Raw genomic sequence first — 18,400 nt, 5'->3', positions numbered from 1 at the left:
CGAAACAGAATTAGTTTCATTACTGGTGACTCATTCAGAATTTTGATAACAAAACATAAACACAACACAAACCTTCATCCTGTTGCCCTGTTGCAAGTACTGTGCCATGGACTTGGCCATGGTTTCAAAGAAGAACCAAGAATACTACAAAGGAAGAGTGAGTCAGTTCAATAATTGTGATTATTCCCAGCAGTGTGTAAAAAAAATTATAAAAAAGAATTTACTCTTGTGAGTCAAACTGGAAAATATGAAGCACTATGAAAATATAGAACGGTAGGTTATAGACACCAAACCATATGGCACTTGTACAGTAAGTGCGCTACCTGCTGCTCAATTTTGGTACTGCAATTACTAAACTGGAATGATTCGGTGACAAAACACAATGCAGTCAGGGTGTGAAAAAGACACACAAAGAGTACGCACTCTGAGCAGTTTATTGCTGGTGTTGAAGTCCGCGGTCTGCTTGAGGGTGGCTGTGACGGCAGAAGCCAGCACCTCATGAGTGGTCACTGAGTTCCCTGATGGAGGGTTGCTGCTCACAAAGACATACTGAGAACGGAGAACACACAAATAAATCAACTCTAGATGCTCTTTAAAAACACAACATGTGTCTTGCGTGTCTTGCACAAGTCATATGAAAAGAGTGATACCTTAAGAAAAGAGCGTAGGTAGTGTTCCAGTCCTTCCTCGTGACATTTGGAGACTATGTGTATGATGACACTGAAAGCACACAGCAGGGCATTCAGTTGTTTGAAGCATTATACTTACAGTACAGGCGCAAAATACAAAATGTGCCCTCGTTTTAGTCTTCTTCCTATTCATACTGACCGAAGAGAGTTGACAGCGATCTCATGGGATTCTTTGGTTGCTGCTGTGAGGACCTCAAACAGCTGCATGAGCACTGTAGGCAGGAAGTTGATGATGACATGAGTCTCCATGGCATGCAGGCACTAAGAGGAAGGAGAACAAGAGGAGAAAAATGGGTAGAATCGTGGATTGGAACCCTAACAAAATGGCTGACCTGCAGTGACTCACCTTGAGGTATTTGATGAGCTCTGCTAGGTTGCCCTCTGAAGTCATCCTCATTAGCTGGCAGTGCTGGAAGAACTTGTGTAAATGCAGGTCCTATGGATTGAACCACATCAAGCACAACATTAGGTGAGAAATGGAGACAGAGAGAGAGAGAGAGAATGAAGAATGGTAGAGGTATGAAGCGTACCTGAGCATATATCGTTGATGCTACATGGGTCCTCACTTTGAAAATTGTCTTGGCATTCTCCACCCACTTGATATCTGGTTGGGACTATGAATAAGCAAACATGTCATTAATATCTTCAAAACATATGCTTGGTAATTTTCTGAAAAGGAAAGTTTTGCCTGGTGGAAGGGGAACACACAGCCATAGTGGAATTCAGATTTACGAGAGGAGCCATGTGAAGCTGAATCAGTGCCTTCTCTTGTACCTTCTTGTTGTCCTGACTCTTGTCCCATAAGTATCCAGGGGGCAGAGTGGCAGATACAGGCAGCTGGAGCTCTACAGACTGCATCCTCCCATCCTTAAGCAAGGGCACCCAAGAGTAACCCACTGGGACAAAGGAAAGTAGGACAGTTGCTTACCGGTCCAAAGGGACACATACAATACAATACAATATACCCAAATGGGAACACATAACACTACTTCTCTTAAGGTAAATACTGGAATCATCATTCTGCATTCCTTCACACACATGTCATTCAGCCACACCTTCATTCTAAACTTACCCAGAGACTCCACTCCCTCTCTCTTCTTGCTGCTGGCCTTGCTGCTCGACTCACAGCTGATGTGGTAAAAGGTGAACAGGATGTGGTGTTTCTCATGCACATGGACAGGCAGCTCGATCTTTATCTGCGCACAAACGTTGATTGGTATTAATACACCATCATTTCATTCTTCAAACCAACAAAGGACTGCTGCTACTGTGCAATGACATCACTTCTGATCCCAGTGTAAACTAAAGGGGGGCCAATATCAAAGACTTCTCCAAAGCCAAGAGTAACATAACATAAGTCAAAGCAATGTGGATTTTGTGCTTCATCATTTTCAAACACATTTAAAATAAATTTGTTTATATCACAATCATTTTCACATCAACTGTTATCCAAACCAAAGACGCTGACTTCACTCTTCACAATTTTGAAATCATTTCTTTTGTATCATTTGCATATTCAACTATTTTTTGCTAAACAACAAGATGAAGTTCACTGAGAGTGGAAGATCTAAATACCTACTAAACTATACAAATAATGATATATTTCTCTATCTCCTATCATGGCTTATTAGGAAATGAAACACTGCAGCATTTAACCACAGGGGGCAGCAGTGGCATGTAGTTTGTCACAGGACAGCAAGTGGAACTATTGCCTCTGTGTCTGCGTATGTGTGTGTTTGGAGAAGTTCTTAAAATCGGTTGGATATCAGGACTATGTGATCCCTTCAACTGTATCTCTCTGACAGTGTCCTGACTCCTGCCGCCTTGGCTGAACTCATTTTATGTGTGTGTGGTGGTCTGTGCGTGCTTGGTGCTCTTCTCTGTGACAGATTTAGAGGATTATCTAAGTGCTCACTGAGGAATTTAAGCACTGATCAAACATAAATCTTCCTGAGCCTTAAGAAGTACTCAGAGTTTCTTCCACTCCATTGTGTCCACTCCCAGCAAAACTCCAGTTAATTGTTACTAACGGGATAGAAATTGTAGTAATTGAGGTGAAGGTTACCTCATCATAGAACTCTGGGCTCTGGTTGTGATGCAACACCGCTGCATATGTGCTGTTGGTGAAGGGTGACTCTCCTGGCTTACCGTAGATGCACTGAAACACAAACAAGCACACACGTTATCCACCTCAGAACCTTTAATGGTGGGGATCAGCAGCCTATAGTTAGGCACAAACCAACAAACTGAACAACAAAGGGGAGAAACTGACTACAGTTGAAAATGGAGTTGGATCTTGATTGAATCCTGGATAGGAGTGTTCTTACTGAGACTAATTATAAAGCATTTCAGCAATAGTGACCTTGTTGTAATTATGCCTCTCCGCTGCTCCTCCTCCACAGAAAACCCACATGCACGTAAATACCTTTAGCACATGGCCAGTGTGATTGCACCGTTAAGACTCTGAGGGAAGCTGCAGAGTTACAGCCTTGGGCTTTATCTCAGCAGCAACCTTTGTGGTAACAATAATTCTATGTAGTGATGTACATCTGAAATCAGGTCTGAACACTGGGTTAAAAGTCAGATTTGATACCGTAAATTGGATTCTGATTGCTGCCATGTCTACTGAACAATAATGGGAACGAGCCAGAGGAGTACTGGCGCCAATAGGATGGGAGCGAATCGGAAAACCAGCTGCAAGAGGACTAGATGAGGCCTGAAGGCAGCAAACGCTCTGCATTAGAACAGGGTTCAAAGTAAGATCTCAGCATGGATCGCTTGTTGGAGTTTACAAGGTGCATGATTTGTCTATAACAATGGAACAATAAAGCATTCCAGGGGCTCTTGGAACTACAGCATGTGGAAGTAAAGCAGTGATAGAAGTCCTGATTAGCTGGCTTGGGATGAGGGCCAAGGCCCGTCTGTGATCTTATCAGCAGTCAGTTGGAGAAGATGTTTCATTCATACGCACACTTCACAGTGGAGTTTCACACAGGACCCCTAACAAACACTGGCTGCACTGGCACAAGCTGCCTACTCAGACTCATGGCACAATGACTTGCGACTCAGGCATTTCATGATAGTCAGGAAAAAAGGCTCAAGAATGAAGACTGAAGAAATTCCTCCCATCTTCTTACCTTAACTAAAACCTAAGCTCCAGCTCCTGTTCCCAAAAGCTTCAGAAGAATTTCCGTTCTGTCACAAACATCTACTGTGTAAGACTCAGAACGTTCCTGAGCTTCCGCTGCCTTTGATTAATCTGATGAGATCTCAGGAGAAGTGCAATGCTGGCCTTAGGATGTGTCTCGTGCAGTGGGGCGCAGTGGGACATATGGGACATACTATCTGCTTCATATGTCTCCAGAGAATAGGCCTGTCTGGAGTCCCTTGATCCAGAGCATCAAGCATAAATGTTTTGGTAATCTGAATCCAAGGATTTTATCTTAACTCCCTCCCTCTGGAAAAAAGTGAGTAGAGAAATGATCCACTGTGTTGTGATGACTTTTTCCACCCACAAATATTTGACATGTGTGTGTGTGTGTGGGGGGGGGGGGGGGGGGGGTGGGGGGGGGGGGGGGGGGGGGGGGGGGGAGAGTAAAGGAAGAGAGAAAGATTGAGCGGCCATTCATTATCTTCTCCTGCCAGCTATAATAACCAGTTTCTGTAATCTTTTCCTCTCTCTCCTTTTCCTGGCCCCTCAAATGCACTCTGACTTCCACAGAAAAGGAAAGATCATCAAAATGCTCTAAGAGCACAGACAAAACAGGGGTTTCTGAGAAATCATCACCATGCCCATGAAATATAGATCAAAGAGTAATTTTTGAATCATCCATAGTTCACCTCCTGATTTATACAAACTACTACTGAAGCATTTCCACATACAGGCTGTGTGAATATTCTTATCATTGTTGTAATATATTACTTTTATAAACATACAGGAGGGAAGCAAGGCAAAGAGCCAGAAAGAGAGAGAGAGAGAGAGAGAGAGAGAGAGAGAGAGAGAGAGAGAGAGAGAGAGAGAGAGAGAGAGGGGAGAACTTAGACCCTGAAGCAAACTAGACAATGAAATTGAAATTGAAACCATAGGGTGACAGTTGCATTGTTGTTTTCACACATCACGATGTTGTACTTACTTTTAAGGGAGTTACACTGTCTTCATCTGAATCACGGAACTGGACACAGACTGCAATGTTTCGAGCCTGGCAAGGACAAATCATGATACAATCAGTGCACACAGGCAATTAAATTGTATAATCAGTGAGTGAGCTTGACCTATCAACCCAATCAGTGATACCATTTGTGCTTCATGATGTTTCAGTGCAAACAGAAACCAGTTCTTGTTATGCAAGCCACTTGATTCATTCCGAAAATCATTGGCCATGTAGCTTCTGTTTCCTGTGTGTTTACAGAACCAGCCTGGGCGTGATTTCCTCATACACACCTTGGTAAAGGTTTTCTGGTTGTCGTATTTGAGTTGCAGAGGGTAGATGTAGAGCTGGTTCTTGTAGCTGGTGAAGGGGTAGTTGTACTTGGCCTCCTCGGGGAGGAACTCTTCAATCTCCACTGACACCCTCTCGCAGGTATCCTCAAAGGGCTTGACAGGAATGTAAGAGGAAGTCACGGTATCTGCAGAACACAGCACAGGGGCGAGTGAAACCAGCCCTCTGCTGCTGTGTTCCCCTTTCTTGTACCGTGACGAGGAGTCAACTGAGGATCTTGATGTGGTAAGTGCTTAGTGAACTTACAAAAACAGCTGTTTGAGAAATTGTAAACGCAAAGAAAGCTGACCAGATCCTGCACACCCAGAGGGCTTATTACAGTTACAAGCAAATAGTTCCTTAAACAATCAATAACTTACTATAACTCTTACAAACTATTTATTTTTGAAAAGCAAATAAAGAAAATGGGGAGTTTGAATATCATTTTAACATTTGCTTAATGTCTGCATGATGCAATTTCTGAATTATATTCTCTCATCCATTAGAAGTCTATATTTTTCTATTAAAAGGGAATTGTGACTGGTGGGTTGTAATACTACCAATAAGAATATAATTATGAACATTATCTTAACTTCTTTTGCAGTTAATGCACAACTAAAACAAGCAGCATATTTAATTCTAGCAGGCTAAAGTAGTTATGTAGTTATGCAGGTTTTGATTGTGATTGTGTCGTGCATTTCATCTTAGTAGGGATGCAGGATAGCTGACTTATATCTGTGTAATGTAGTGGTTAGCGCTCTTGACTTGACACAAGAGTACTGGGTTAGCTATGATAAGGACACCATAAAGAATTAACCACACACTTGAGAAGTCTGGCGGGACACATTCGATGGTGACATTCAGCTGTCCAGGGATGGTTTGAAGCTTGCTCTTCTCAGGCCTGCAGAGGGGGAAAAGTAAAATAAGAGTGTGAGGTGCATTTAAGTCTTGGGAGGGTAGTGTGGGGTAGAGCGGGATGATTTATTTCCATAGTCCCACGAAACGTGTGTTTAGCACTACAGTAGCTAAGCATTGACAAAAACAACGGAGAAGTGGCGATGACTCACTTCCTGATGTCGGCCAGCAACTTGATGATGTCCTCAGTGGAGATTTTGCTGCTGTCCTGGCGGTAGAGAGGAGAGAACTTCCCATCCATGTCCAGACTACCCTGGGCGTCCTGGAACACCTGCCTGAAGCCAAAACCAAAGAAGTCAAAGGTGCCCATCTCACACAAACTGCAGAAGAACTTCATCCTCAGTATGCGATCTTTACATGCTTTACAGTACATCTTTATCTCGCAGGGATAAAGCCACCATATCCAGGGTCCTCGACTATCTTCTACTGTATATAATTAAGATAAGGGGTTTACATGCACGTCATACATGTCACAAGCAAAAATGGGAGACTGCAATGGGTCGTGTCAGCACATCACTCTGCTGTAGTTTCATTCCATCATTCCATCCCTGTACCCTCTCATCAGGAAGGGTACAGGGGTAAGAAGGGTTGCCCAGTATAAAAGATGTATAGATAGATACCGTTTATACTGGATTAAGATATATGTATATACGTTTTATATACATATATGTAAAGGACATACGCACACACATATACAGTATATCCCCTTTATGAGTTATAAGTTATAAGTTAGCCCTGTCTTACTTTGCAGCCCAAGCAAATGGCATTCTATACTGGCCCAAGCGCTGGCATGTCTGCTTGGCAGCTTTTAGCACCTTCTGAGCAGTCTGGAAAGAAAAGATAGAAAAGCAAAAAGTGAAAGACAGCACAGCACAACACAACACACATTGAATCTGAAGTCAACAGTTTGGACCTTTCGGTTGTATTCAAATGAGGTATATAGACAGACAGACAGCCGACCTTGTTGACGTCAGAGGTCTTAATGTACGGCTCAGCACAGTGGGTGATGCCGTTCTGTAACACCTTTTCAACACGGGCCACCAGGAAGATGTCAGCGTGGGGGTTGGTGACAGAAAAGATACCCTGGTGGGGGAAAGGAAGGAGGGTGTGAGAAGGTGAATCAGTGTAAAGGCTTGATGCAACAGGTCCAGATTTTTGCTAGTGATTCATGTCGGCAAGCTGTGAGCACATGAGTCTCTCTCTTCCCTTCACATTTTTTCCATTTCCATGTAGAGGACAACAAAGAGGAAGAAACGGATTGATTAATGGAAGGTTTGGGTACTAAAACGGGCAATAGGGAGGGTTTTTTTCCTTTTTATCCACCAATTTATTCATGCTTCTGCAGAAGTTAAGTGCTGCGGAAGTGGTTGTTAGTGCCGAAGTTAAAGAAACCACATGAGGTCGACATCTATTTTTGGTTTGTGAAATGGGGCAGTCTGAAGCTCTTCATGTCCTCTGACACACAGGAATGCAAATACAAAATGTAAATGCAGACAACCTCTTACCAATAAAAGTATTCTTACATACACACATACAGACATACGAAGTAAGACAACTTTCTGGGCGTGGCAGAGCACTCAGCAGACATGTGAAGGCAGAGTCAGCAGGAAGTCACATTGGAAATCATGACAAATGCAGCAGTAACAAGCGGAGCAACACATGTGAGAGGCAAGAGCTGCACCATTAGAGGCTAACAACGCTGTAAATCCAGATCAATAAGAATATGGCCTTTTCTCTGCCCAGATTCGTTGATCTTCACAGGTCACACACAACCACACAGCTGCTTTTGGTTTCAGTCGGAACTGAACCTTGGCATCATGAAATCTAGCTTTCCCATTTCCCATCATACTGGACACACAGGCCACTTCTTCGCCTGGTGGATGGTCGGAGCACAAAGCCAGAAGCTCCCTGTAAATCCTTTTAATACTTGTATCATGACTATTTTATTGGATTTGTGTATTATGTAATAAACTGAATGAGAGTGTGTGGCCTCCATTATGCTGAGGCATTGGGGAGAGCTGGAGGCTCTGTCCTTGGACCACACCCAACGCACCTAAATTAAACTGTGGCCTACCATGCTATAATAACACACTAAGCACAGGCAGGCAGAAGATCCTGCTCTGATTGTGTACATGTGTTTATCTGTATGTGTGTGTTTTCAGCTAGATTACACATTTCTGCTCATCTTAAAAGTGTTCCTTTGTTGCTTTACTCTATGTTTACAGCTTTCCTATAACGTGTAACACTCTGGAATGCTACTTGTGGCTGCACTACCCACGCATGAAGCTATAAGTGCAAGATTTACTGAAGTTATTCTTAACTAATTAAGTGACTCTCCTATATTCCAAAAGTAACAACAGATTTTAAAGACGAGACAATGACCAAACATTGTCTGGAGACTCAGTCAACATCTGGAAATACAACCATTGCCTGACAACTGAATGCACATTTAAAAAAAAGAGATCCCATCGAAGAAAAGGAAATGATGATGTGTTTGGGCACAGGGCTCCATCGTTCAGTCACAGGAGGAATTTGCTGACTTTGGAAGAAAATCCATCAGCAGAGTCAATTTTCCCTGGAACGGAAATGCACTCTGTCTCCTCAGTGAGCAGTCTAAGGAAAAGACTAAGGTACAGCGAGGAAAGGCCAAGGATAGACAAAATCTCACTAGACTAGGGAAACTGGAATTGTAAAATAAATGTGATTCTTTAAATATTCAATCCACACACACACACACACACACACACACACACACACACACACACGTTTGCCTGGATGGTGGTCGTATGAGAAAATGTGACTGGTTGTTGTGAGTTTGTTCTTGTTTCTTTGGTAATAACATTAATTTGGGTGACGCAATGACAATTTGTGATGCAACATCCTGTATACAGAATACTGTAGTGCGAAAATAGTGGTACATTCTTGATAGCTTCAGACCTTATAACGCATGAATAGTTCAACAGTGATTCATGTTTCACACCCACTGACTGATGTGTGTGATTCAGGCAGATGTCCACATTTAATTTGGAAGCTGAGCGACACAATCAAGTCTCTACCTGTGTAGGGAAGTGCAGTAGAGCCTCCGACACCCTCTGAAGTACAGGCAGGCTGTTGCCTTTCCCCGTATCGCCATTAATCATGATCCTGCCTCCACCACCTCCCTCGTCAGCCCCTCCTCCTCCTCCTCCTCCTCCTCCTCCACCCTCTGTGTCGGACGAAGGTGAGAGTCGCCCTGAGGTGTCGGTCAGCATCTCTCTCACGCAGGAGGGGTTGAGGTCCACGTGGAGGTCAGCCGAAATCTTGCAGCTCTTAGAGACATCGAACAGAGCCAGGCTGATGAAGAATGGCTCCACCTGTGGTTCAGCAAAGAAATAGGTTGAAGATAACTGCCCAGGTAGATTTGAAGGTGGGAAATGTCAAACCCCAACTGAAGCTGACCTGTGAAAAATAGGATTTGACTTCTATTGCATAAATGTATGGTAACATGGTACATTTGAGCACTCTGAGATGGCAAATGGAGAGGAGAAGGAGCAGACAAGGAGGGAAGCTACCACAAATATCTCTCTGCATCTCTCCTTCCATCTGCTCTAATGCACTGGGGGGCAGGGGGAGATTTAAGCCGGTGTTTAAAGATCACAGCAGTCCACTCTGACAAAGGGGGCACTCAATGTTGTGCTGCTTCTTCATCCAACCAGAGAATCCTTCTAAGTCGGTATGCAGCCTCCCACAATTTAGACTGAAGACTCAATGTGACTGAGCTTAGCATAATATTTCATGAATGTCACCGTGGATATGACTCTGTAACAACTAACAACGCAGCATGAAGGAAAGACAATGTAACGTACATTTGTGAGGACGCCATCACCCTTTTCACTGACACATCCTTGGAGACTGAAGGTCAGGTCGTGGCAGCTTACGACAATACGGCGGCCAAAACGCTCCTCAAAAGGCTTAACGTCTGGCTCGATGCCTGAGAAGTCCAGCCTCTGGAGTGTAGAACAGAAGCAGGAGAGGATGAAAGAAGAAAAGAAGAAACAAAGAAAGGAGAGGGCAGCACATGAAGACAGACACACAGTGGGGGAGGAGGAACATAAAGTAGAAGCAATAGTGGACACGGGAGCATAGAACAAACAGTTTGAATCAATGCTGCCTTAAATAAATGATAAGGCAGCCAAGTGTTGAAAGATGCATCTTCTTCACCTGTGTCTCAGGATCCAGAGAGAAGAGCCTCTGTCTGCCTTCATTCCTGTTGATCCTATTGAGCTGATCTGTCTCTCTGACATACTGCAGACAGACAGGTCAGAGAAATGTGAGGAAAATACAATCTAATATAATTACTACCTTTTTAAATTCTAAAATACTTTCTATTAAAAAATTTGGAAATTCACATTGACAGAAAAAAAGGACGGAAAGAGAAGACTAGGTATCTGACAATAGAGCCAAACAAAGGAAGCCCTTAGGTCACAGGAGGAGATTTAACTGTAGTTGTTGTAATTTAGGTGGATAGGTAGATAGGGCTGTTGTGTTTTGTTGGTTTGACAGAAGAATTACCAAAAATATTGATGAATAAGGTAGATTTTAGAGATTCCCATTGGATGGTGTGTGCAGTACCTTCATAAGTTCAGGGTGTAAGCTCCTCCCCAAGCTCTCCATCAGACTCTCCCCTTTACCTTGGCTGGAAGTGTCGTCATCTGATTACAAAAGGAAACTCTTACCCACAAAGCACTGGTTCTATGCAATAATGGCAATATACAGTGATCACACATAAATAAGTTTGTTAATCGCTGCTTTTGTTTCAGTCTGCAGGTTTTGTTGTCCAAAAGAACACAGAGTAGCGAGACTAATCTTTCCTTAATCTGTTGATCAAATCAAAAAGAAGCCTGCATCATTCTGCGGACTCCCTTTGCACGGAGGTGACACATGGTGGGCCAAGTGAACTCAAACAACCCCTTCTGCCTTTCTGGAAGACTTCCCAATCTCTCATCAGCATTTTGGAGATTTGTGACCAGGGTAAGCCTACTTGGCTGGAGTGGAATATTCTGCAGAGAGCATATTAAAAATCAAGGCTAGGTTGGTTTTGAGATGCTGGCAAGAAATGTGTAAACAGCATATAGTTGCTGGCAAACGTCAACCTCAACAAGCAGTCAAGTCACTTGTCTCATAACACCTCTGCAGTGTCTCTTTGCCAAATTTTCGGCTGCCAGTCCACAGGGGGGACTCGAACCGGCTACGCTCCAGTTCCCAAGCACCATATATATTTAAATATAATCCCAGAGGAATGTTCAAAACTACCCTCACAAGTAATCGCTTCTACAAAAACACAAGATATGTCAGCTCCCTCGGGTTCTTGTGTCCTATCCAGAGTTCAACTCAATCAACCGTCATATATTACAGTAAAATTCCAGATACTGTAAAAAATGTCATAACTAGAGCTTAGACCTTAATTCAGAGGATACACTACCAGGGAGAAGGATTATATTAAACCTGAATACAATTACAAGAGGCTCAATGGATCTACTTACACATGCTACTTCTTGACAAGATGCCCATGTCATGCATTTGTCTGGTATCTGTGGTTTCACATATACATATGACTCACCCAGGACACAGTCCAGTGAGTCACCGCCATTCCTCCTGTCCTGCCCAGCCTCAGTGCTGCTCTGCAGAGCTTGTTTAAGAGTGACCACCCACTCCTCCATCTCTGCTTCGCTGTCTGCAGCCAGGAAGTGGCTATAGCGGTCTTGCATCTTTAGCTCAAAGCCATTCCGCCGCATTTTAGGGCTCTGAGGAGGGGAAAAGCATTTTATTATCCAAAACAAAAAACAAGAACAGACATTGGCACAACTATTAATTCTGGTTACAGTTTTTGGACACAGAGCAGGGTTATATTCACAGTTTAAACTGTCTTCTATGATTTTTCTGACATTAAACATTGAAAAAAGAAACTATGTGAACAGGTCGCCAAACCTGCTCTGCACAACAACACAAGACAACACTCTCCGAGCTTTCACATCAAACCCAGGGGCCCGAATGACTCACCTCTCTCTGCCCATCCACCTCTGATGGGAATTCATTAAAGTAAAAGCTTCTCGACTCCACGCCCAGTTCGTACAGGCCAGATTGAGGTACCAGCCTGTGCCAAGAACTAGACTTAGTGTTTTTCCTACTGAGTCAAATTACTGTAGTAAATCTATCCAATCAAAGCAGCTGTGGCAGAGCAGAGGCAGTGGCATAAGAGTTGAGATGAGGAAACACGACTTTCACAAGTGTGGGAACTTGTGAGAGTTGAGTGAAACTATGATACAAGTCTGCACAAATGCAGCAAATTATCTTCAAGATGGAAGATGAGTAACATGCTGGCCTATTGCTCAGTTGGGTACCTGAACAACATCTATACAGGAGTCCAGGTAAATGGATCCTTTGGTGTCCTTGCAGTTCTTCTCGTCCTTGTAGGAGTTGAGGATGTAGGAGCCATCAGGGAGCTGGGACAGGTAGAAGTACCTCCTTTTGAACACCTGTGTTTCACAGTAATAAAGACAGTGAGTCATTTGGATTCATATTTAACAGCAACATTGTCCTGCAGCTGGTTCAAAAAGCAAACAACAAACTGTGCTCTTCACATGTACATGCTGATGTTAATGGGGCTGCAGCCAATGATGGGCACATTCTTGATTGTAATTAATGCCAGGACAGAACAAAGCAGGTGAAGACATCATATATCCAGTTGTGTTCTGATGCTGATGTGTTGCTGTGGTCATTGTGCAGTATGCATGACGGGCAGCAGGTCTGGCGATGACTCACCCTCATGGACACAGACAGGCTGCTGTTGATGTTGGCTTTCTGTAGCCATCCCTGCTTCATGATGCCTCCTCTCTGGGAGCACAATGATGCCGAGTCCTGAGACACACAGCATAAAGGTTTGATGTATATGTAATGTAAGCATATGTACTGTACTCATAAACACAAGAGGCAGAGTGCTGAATACACATCAAATCCTCTGTATTTCTACACAGAATCATTACAACCTGTCAGTGAACACACACATACAAACACTTAAGGGACAAAGAATCTGGCCACTCGGAGAAATTCCCAGTATATCATAATCGACTTTCGCTAATCCAAGAACATGACACGATGTTATGAAACGCACAATAACATTCAGCAAAAAGGGTTCATGTGTGTGTTTATGTGTCTGAGTGACACATGTGCACAATCCATGCCAGCCCTAATCACATTGAAATGGCATTTTCTCCTCTGCAAATCGCGCATCTATCTCTCTCCAGCTCAGTCCTGTAATTGAATCGGCTGCATGTTCTCCTCCCTCATCTCTTTCAAATCTCTCTCCATCCCTCCCTCTATTCTCTCAGACAACGCCACACCCTACCTCATATTATCAATGGTAAACATCCTTTAAGATATATTTTTGAATTGGTTTGGGTATTCACAGAGATATAATAGTTAGCTAAATGTCCAAGAAGGGCCAGAAAAATGTGATGATAACTGGTTGCCCTCATATTTGTGTGGACGTCTTGTAAGACTGACCATCTCACACCAAAATGATAATATACATGTAATGTAACTTTACCACAATCGGTTTCATGGAGCAATGGGGCCATCTACTTCCTGCCATCCAACCACTACAGCACCGGAGCATTCGTTTACCTTCAATTACAACCCTTCCTCTGTCTTAGTTTATCTGTATCCGGCCCGAGGGTAGGAGGAGGATCGATGAGGCTATTTATAGTGGCTATAAAGCTTGTAGTTTCACTGCCCGGGACTCTCTGAGCCGACAGTCTCAGGCTGCTGGGACTCGCACACACATCACAGGCCTTTGTTGAGTTACATCTTCTGGATATTCGGGAATGATGAATAAGTCTTAATCCTGGCTTCATGATTCAAAAGATTAAAGGGATTTTTATGGTTCACAAGGTTAAAGGGATTTGTATATTTTTAAGGTTTATAGCAAATCAACCACCTAAGAGCTGTGGACATATTTATAGTGCAAACTGTCTATAAAGGAACAGACGAGACGATAGACCACCATTCATCCTCTGTGCAAGGAAATCAATGTCTGTGATCTGACGGAGCTCTGGCCCCTCACCACTCTCACCTCGTCTTTGGCATCTTCATCGATTTCGAACACCTGAGCTGGCAGCTTGTCTGTCTTCAGGCCTTTGCTGTGTAAAAAAACAGTGAGACATGTTTGTGCGTGCCAACATTCTTCCATAAATCAGTTCCCTCCCCTCTGTACTGACCCCGTGTCCAGTCCTGTGCTCCTTGGCTCAAATCTTAGATCACGCAACAAATGAACTGGCTGATTTACACAATCTCCTTTGTTATTCAGGTGTGTATGTACATACCGTATGTGCTGGGTGGGTCAGTTCATCCATGTCTACCTTGTCCGTTTTGGAATGTTATGCTGGTGCGAGGCTTTGGGTGTGCTTGTTGCTTCACATCTGTCTCTGTTTTACTCCCACATATGGTGCAAGTGCAGGTTGCAGTGTTTTCAAGTCATTTCCTTAAGATGCTATATCACATAAATATCAATTCAAACATCTGGACTACACCTGATATGTTTGAGAGGAGAACCTGACTGTTATTTCACTTAGTACACTCTGATCTGCTGCGCTCACGTTCATCCAAGAGACCTACATGACCTCAGCAAATTCCTTTTACTTACATGTGCAATATTTGGCAAGTTCAGGTCTTTTCTTAATGTCCCTTACCTTGGCAACATGCGGAAATCTCCAGAGTAAGCTTCATACTTGTAGTTGATTACGTGCCAGTCTGTGTTGTACATCTTGATGCACTGCCAAACAAGATGGAAAGAAACACTCAATCATAGCAAGCATGTCATGTCTGGGAAGTGAGAGAAGTGTGCACGTGGCTCTTTCCTGCTTCCTCACACTGTGTCCAATTTGCTGTTTTGTGGCAACCGAACTAGAACATTCAAGCTCTATATAAGTTAGTTCAGAGGTGTGCAAGATGCCAAAGAAAAGACAGCTTTCAAACCGACTGATTCAAGCTGATTAAATTGTGCAAAATGCAGTGTAAAACAAAGAATGTCGTCCAGTGAATGGATCTTTGTTCAGTACTGCTGAGTATGTGCTGATTTAATTTAGTTTTGCCTATGACAGTTGTTTCCATGCTTTTTCATAGTCACGAAAGCTGGCGAATGAACGCGGTTCTACAGCCTGCCAAGAGCCAAATGTATCCACACACTCATCGAGAAAAATGCCATTGCAATATATCATCAGTAGAGTTTGGAGTGTTTATGTGCTCCATGTGAACAGTTTTTGGTGAACACAGTTTCATGTTAGTTTGCGGTTTAATTTACAGTTTGTATTCATGTTAGTTGAAACAGAAGGAAATAAAGTTCACAAAATCAAACAATTCAGTTAAATACTGTATATAATCGGATTTCACTTTTGATGATGATGATGATGACACGGGACAGACATCCTTCAACGGCTGGCCAGCAAGGTTTTGCAAAGAGCAGGACTTAGGTTTGGTTGACAATTTGCCCTCCCTTTGGGTCAAACCTGGCTTGCTGACGAGGGATAACCTCTGCCCTCCTCCTTCCAGAGCCAATATAATGTCAATATAGATATTGCTCTGTAAAGCCATTTGAGACATGGCACTGTATGTGATATTGGGCTATACATATACATTTGATTTGATAAGGTTAATTCAAATGAGCTATGGATGAGAAGCTAGACTTCACATCAGAGATTTATTAAACATGAAATGATTTACGGAACTCGAAATGAAATACGACCCGACCTAACAGCTCTGCTCAGTTTCTGATTCCAAGGCAGAAACAAACAGTCGTGTTTTTGCAAACACAGATTTTCTGCGGTGAGTCTTGGGTTTTTTACACTCATGCAACTTCCTCCTTTTTTTTGGAGAGGACTGGGCATCATGGTCACTTATGCAGTACGTGACTCCAAGTTGGAAAGCAGGGCCAAGTCGTGTGACATATGTGTGTGTGTGAGGGGGGGTTCCAGTACCTCTTTGGCAAAAAGGCTCCTGGCCTCACGCTCAGCATTCTGGGGCACCGAAGGCACCACAGTCCTCCTCTGCCTGGAGATCTGGGATTCCTATACGGACACACGCAGCGAGAACAGAAGGCATATCTATGAAGGGATGTTATTGGCAGTTTATCATCTTTTCACCAAAGTAGCACAGCAGAAAAACCACAAACAATAAAAAGAGAGTCTGAAACAAAAAGTGGTTGGCAAAGAAAGAAAGAAACCGATGAGTGGCCACAGATTCAGATTCAGATGGTCCAGGGAAGGAGGAAGTATTCATGGGTTGAGACTCGCCTCTAAATAAAACCACATGTGTTTAAGCAGCACCAATAAAAAACAGACCTGGCATACCAGTCTGGATTGTATTTGAATGTTTAGGCTTTGAACTAACCAATAAATAACTTAGCCATTATATGTTTATGCAGTATGTCTGGACTGGACAATGATTTAGGATAGGAAATCACAGGAAGTGATATGACCTCTTTGCCTCAGACAGTTTTATTATAAAGGAGCTGCTGATTTGGCTGATTTCCTGTTCATGTTACTGTTCTCTTAGATATCAGCCTAAAATTAACAGCCCGAGGGTGCACACAGTGTCATTTCTTGTATTGTTTAAGAAGAAGAATGAGAAGAGGCGAACAAAACCAATACACAGGCCGAATAAGCACTGCATCTGTTTCACGGAGTACGAGAGACAGATACATCATGCCATATGTGACCCAACACAGCTGGAAAATTGTCTGTACAGCTAGAAAGTCTTAAAGTGTTACAAGTAGCCAGAAGCACAGGGTTCTCTGGCTTAGGACATTGTGAGCCAATCCAATAGAGCAGAGGGAGGGGGGGGGGGCTCACCGAAACATCGTCAAAAGGGCAGAGTAGCAGGTCTCGGTAGGGGTCACTGTGGATCTGGGCCTTTCTCTGAAACACCACAGCCTCGTAGTCCAGTGGCTCAATGATCTTTGGTTGCTCCTAGGAGGTGGGATCGAGAAAAAAACAAGTGGTGAGAAAGACTTAACATTTAACATTTTTAACTCTAGTGTACCATATGTAGAAAATGTCAAATAAACGAAACAGGCAAACTAACAGTCATATGAGTTCCGACAGACAAACAACAAAGTTCAGAGGACTCTCACTGTTCAGGGAAACAGACAAGGCAAAGACAGGAAGAGGCAAAGATGTGACAATGCAGCAGTGAAACCAGCTGACGGAAATATCAAGCATGACAAACTTGACAGTAAATAAAAGAATTTAACAAATCACATGCCCATTAGTCTCTGGTTAGGTGTGTTACATGTTCTCAAACCACCAAGACACTGATACAAGTTCCAGTCTATGCAACGTTAGAAAACTCGCTCTTTAACATATTTGCTCTTTTGAGTTTTATAGTGAAGCAGCTGAACTGAAATCAGCCTGGAGTTATGTCGGAACATTTAGCCTTGAAAATTTGGCCAAGAAAAACCAAAACCACTTGGAATTAATTTCAATAAACTCAAGCCATCAAGCCGAGTGGTGAAAACTACGATGAAGAGCTTGGACCACATATGTTGGCTTAGCGACCCCAAGCCATTGGGCTCTCAGGAAATCAGGCGTTGTGGGACTTTGATCAGCCTCTGTGCCACAGTGCACTGCCAGTGAGTGTGTTGGCAAGACTGACGGGCCGGCGTAAATACTGTTTAGTAAAGCAGGTTTTCCCGTGAAATTTAATATGAGGTTTATGAGCTTTGTTTTAGTAAATATATGACATTTTAGCCTTCCTGAATAGTTTACACAATCAATTCACAGAAAATGACCACAATTTGGTAAAACTTCAGAAAAATATGATCCACTGGGTCTAGATGGCAAAATTTTGTTCTATTAACTCAGTCGAACTTGTAGAACTTGTGAGCCTTGCTGTGTTTCTATGCTGTGTAATAAGCACAAATTACAAGCCAAAAATACAGACGAGCTTTAACATGGCTGCTTCACGGGTTAAATAAGTTTTTTCTTTTTCTAGGAGTGCTGCCTTTACTCAATATCCAAGTATCCACAAGCAAACCAGTGAGAGGAATTTCCTTTGCAACACTACACGATCATGTTCTCCACAGAATTTTCCAATGTGGTCTCATTTGCTCAGCAGTCTACACAATGTCTCCGCTTACTTCTTACTTAGACTAACTTAGCCTCTCAATAAAAAAACCTGGCTGGTCAAATGTTACAATACGAATATTGATTTGACTATTTTCCTATGCAAGAAGAAGACCCAATCCATCTATGGCTTGTTGGACAATCAGTAGCACCCAAAGACATG

At 43.0% G+C, this 18,400-nt stretch overlaps 1 protein-coding gene across 3 annotated transcripts in view; it reads right to left on the bottom strand.

Annotated features, from left to right (window-relative positions):
• Positions 1–18,400, bottom strand: part of dock11 (dedicator of cytokinesis 11) — a 36,280-nt gene that overhangs the window by 15,375 nt on the left and 2,505 nt on the right. For all 3 annotated transcript variants that reach the window (XM_076143714.1, XM_076143716.1, XM_076143717.1), the window contains exons 2-27: positions 16,966–17,082; positions 16,093–16,182; positions 14,809–14,891; positions 14,193–14,259; positions 12,884–12,979; positions 12,463–12,597; positions 11,682–11,865; positions 10,694–10,773; positions 10,283–10,366; positions 9,928–10,068; positions 9,139–9,435; positions 7,043–7,165; positions 6,827–6,909; positions 6,235–6,357; positions 5,992–6,068; positions 5,131–5,315; positions 4,823–4,888; positions 2,755–2,847; positions 1,762–1,885; positions 1,464–1,585; positions 1,220–1,303; positions 1,036–1,125; positions 829–950; positions 651–720; positions 424–549; positions 73–144 (exon numbers count right to left, since the gene is read on the bottom strand). In XM_076143714.1, the coding sequence (XP_075999829.1) occupies positions 73–144; positions 424–549; positions 651–720; positions 829–950; positions 1,036–1,125; positions 1,220–1,303; positions 1,464–1,585; positions 1,762–1,885; positions 2,755–2,847; positions 4,823–4,888; positions 5,131–5,315; positions 5,992–6,068; positions 6,235–6,357; positions 6,827–6,909; positions 7,043–7,165; positions 9,139–9,435; positions 9,928–10,068; positions 10,283–10,366; positions 10,694–10,773; positions 11,682–11,865; positions 12,463–12,597; positions 12,884–12,979; positions 14,193–14,259; positions 14,809–14,891; positions 16,093–16,182; positions 16,966–17,082 (2,934 nt within the window). The remainder of the gene's footprint in view (positions 1–72; positions 145–423; positions 550–650; positions 721–828; positions 951–1,035; positions 1,126–1,219; positions 1,304–1,463; positions 1,586–1,761; positions 1,886–2,754; positions 2,848–4,822; positions 4,889–5,130; positions 5,316–5,991; positions 6,069–6,234; positions 6,358–6,826; positions 6,910–7,042; positions 7,166–9,138; positions 9,436–9,927; positions 10,069–10,282; positions 10,367–10,693; positions 10,774–11,681; positions 11,866–12,462; positions 12,598–12,883; positions 12,980–14,192; positions 14,260–14,808; positions 14,892–16,092; positions 16,183–16,965; positions 17,083–18,400) is intronic.

This window comes from Genypterus blacodes, unplaced genomic scaffold (assembly GCF_046128005.1).
Source record: "Genypterus blacodes isolate CSIRO-AG114 ecotype Tasmania unplaced genomic scaffold, CSIRO-AGI_Gbla_v1 ptg000027l_1, whole genome shotgun sequence".
Lineage (NCBI taxonomy): Eukaryota > Metazoa > Chordata > Actinopteri > Ophidiiformes > Ophidiidae > Genypterus > Genypterus blacodes.
Note: the sequence above shows the minus strand (reverse complement) of the source record. Positions and strands in the feature narration are given on the sequence as shown.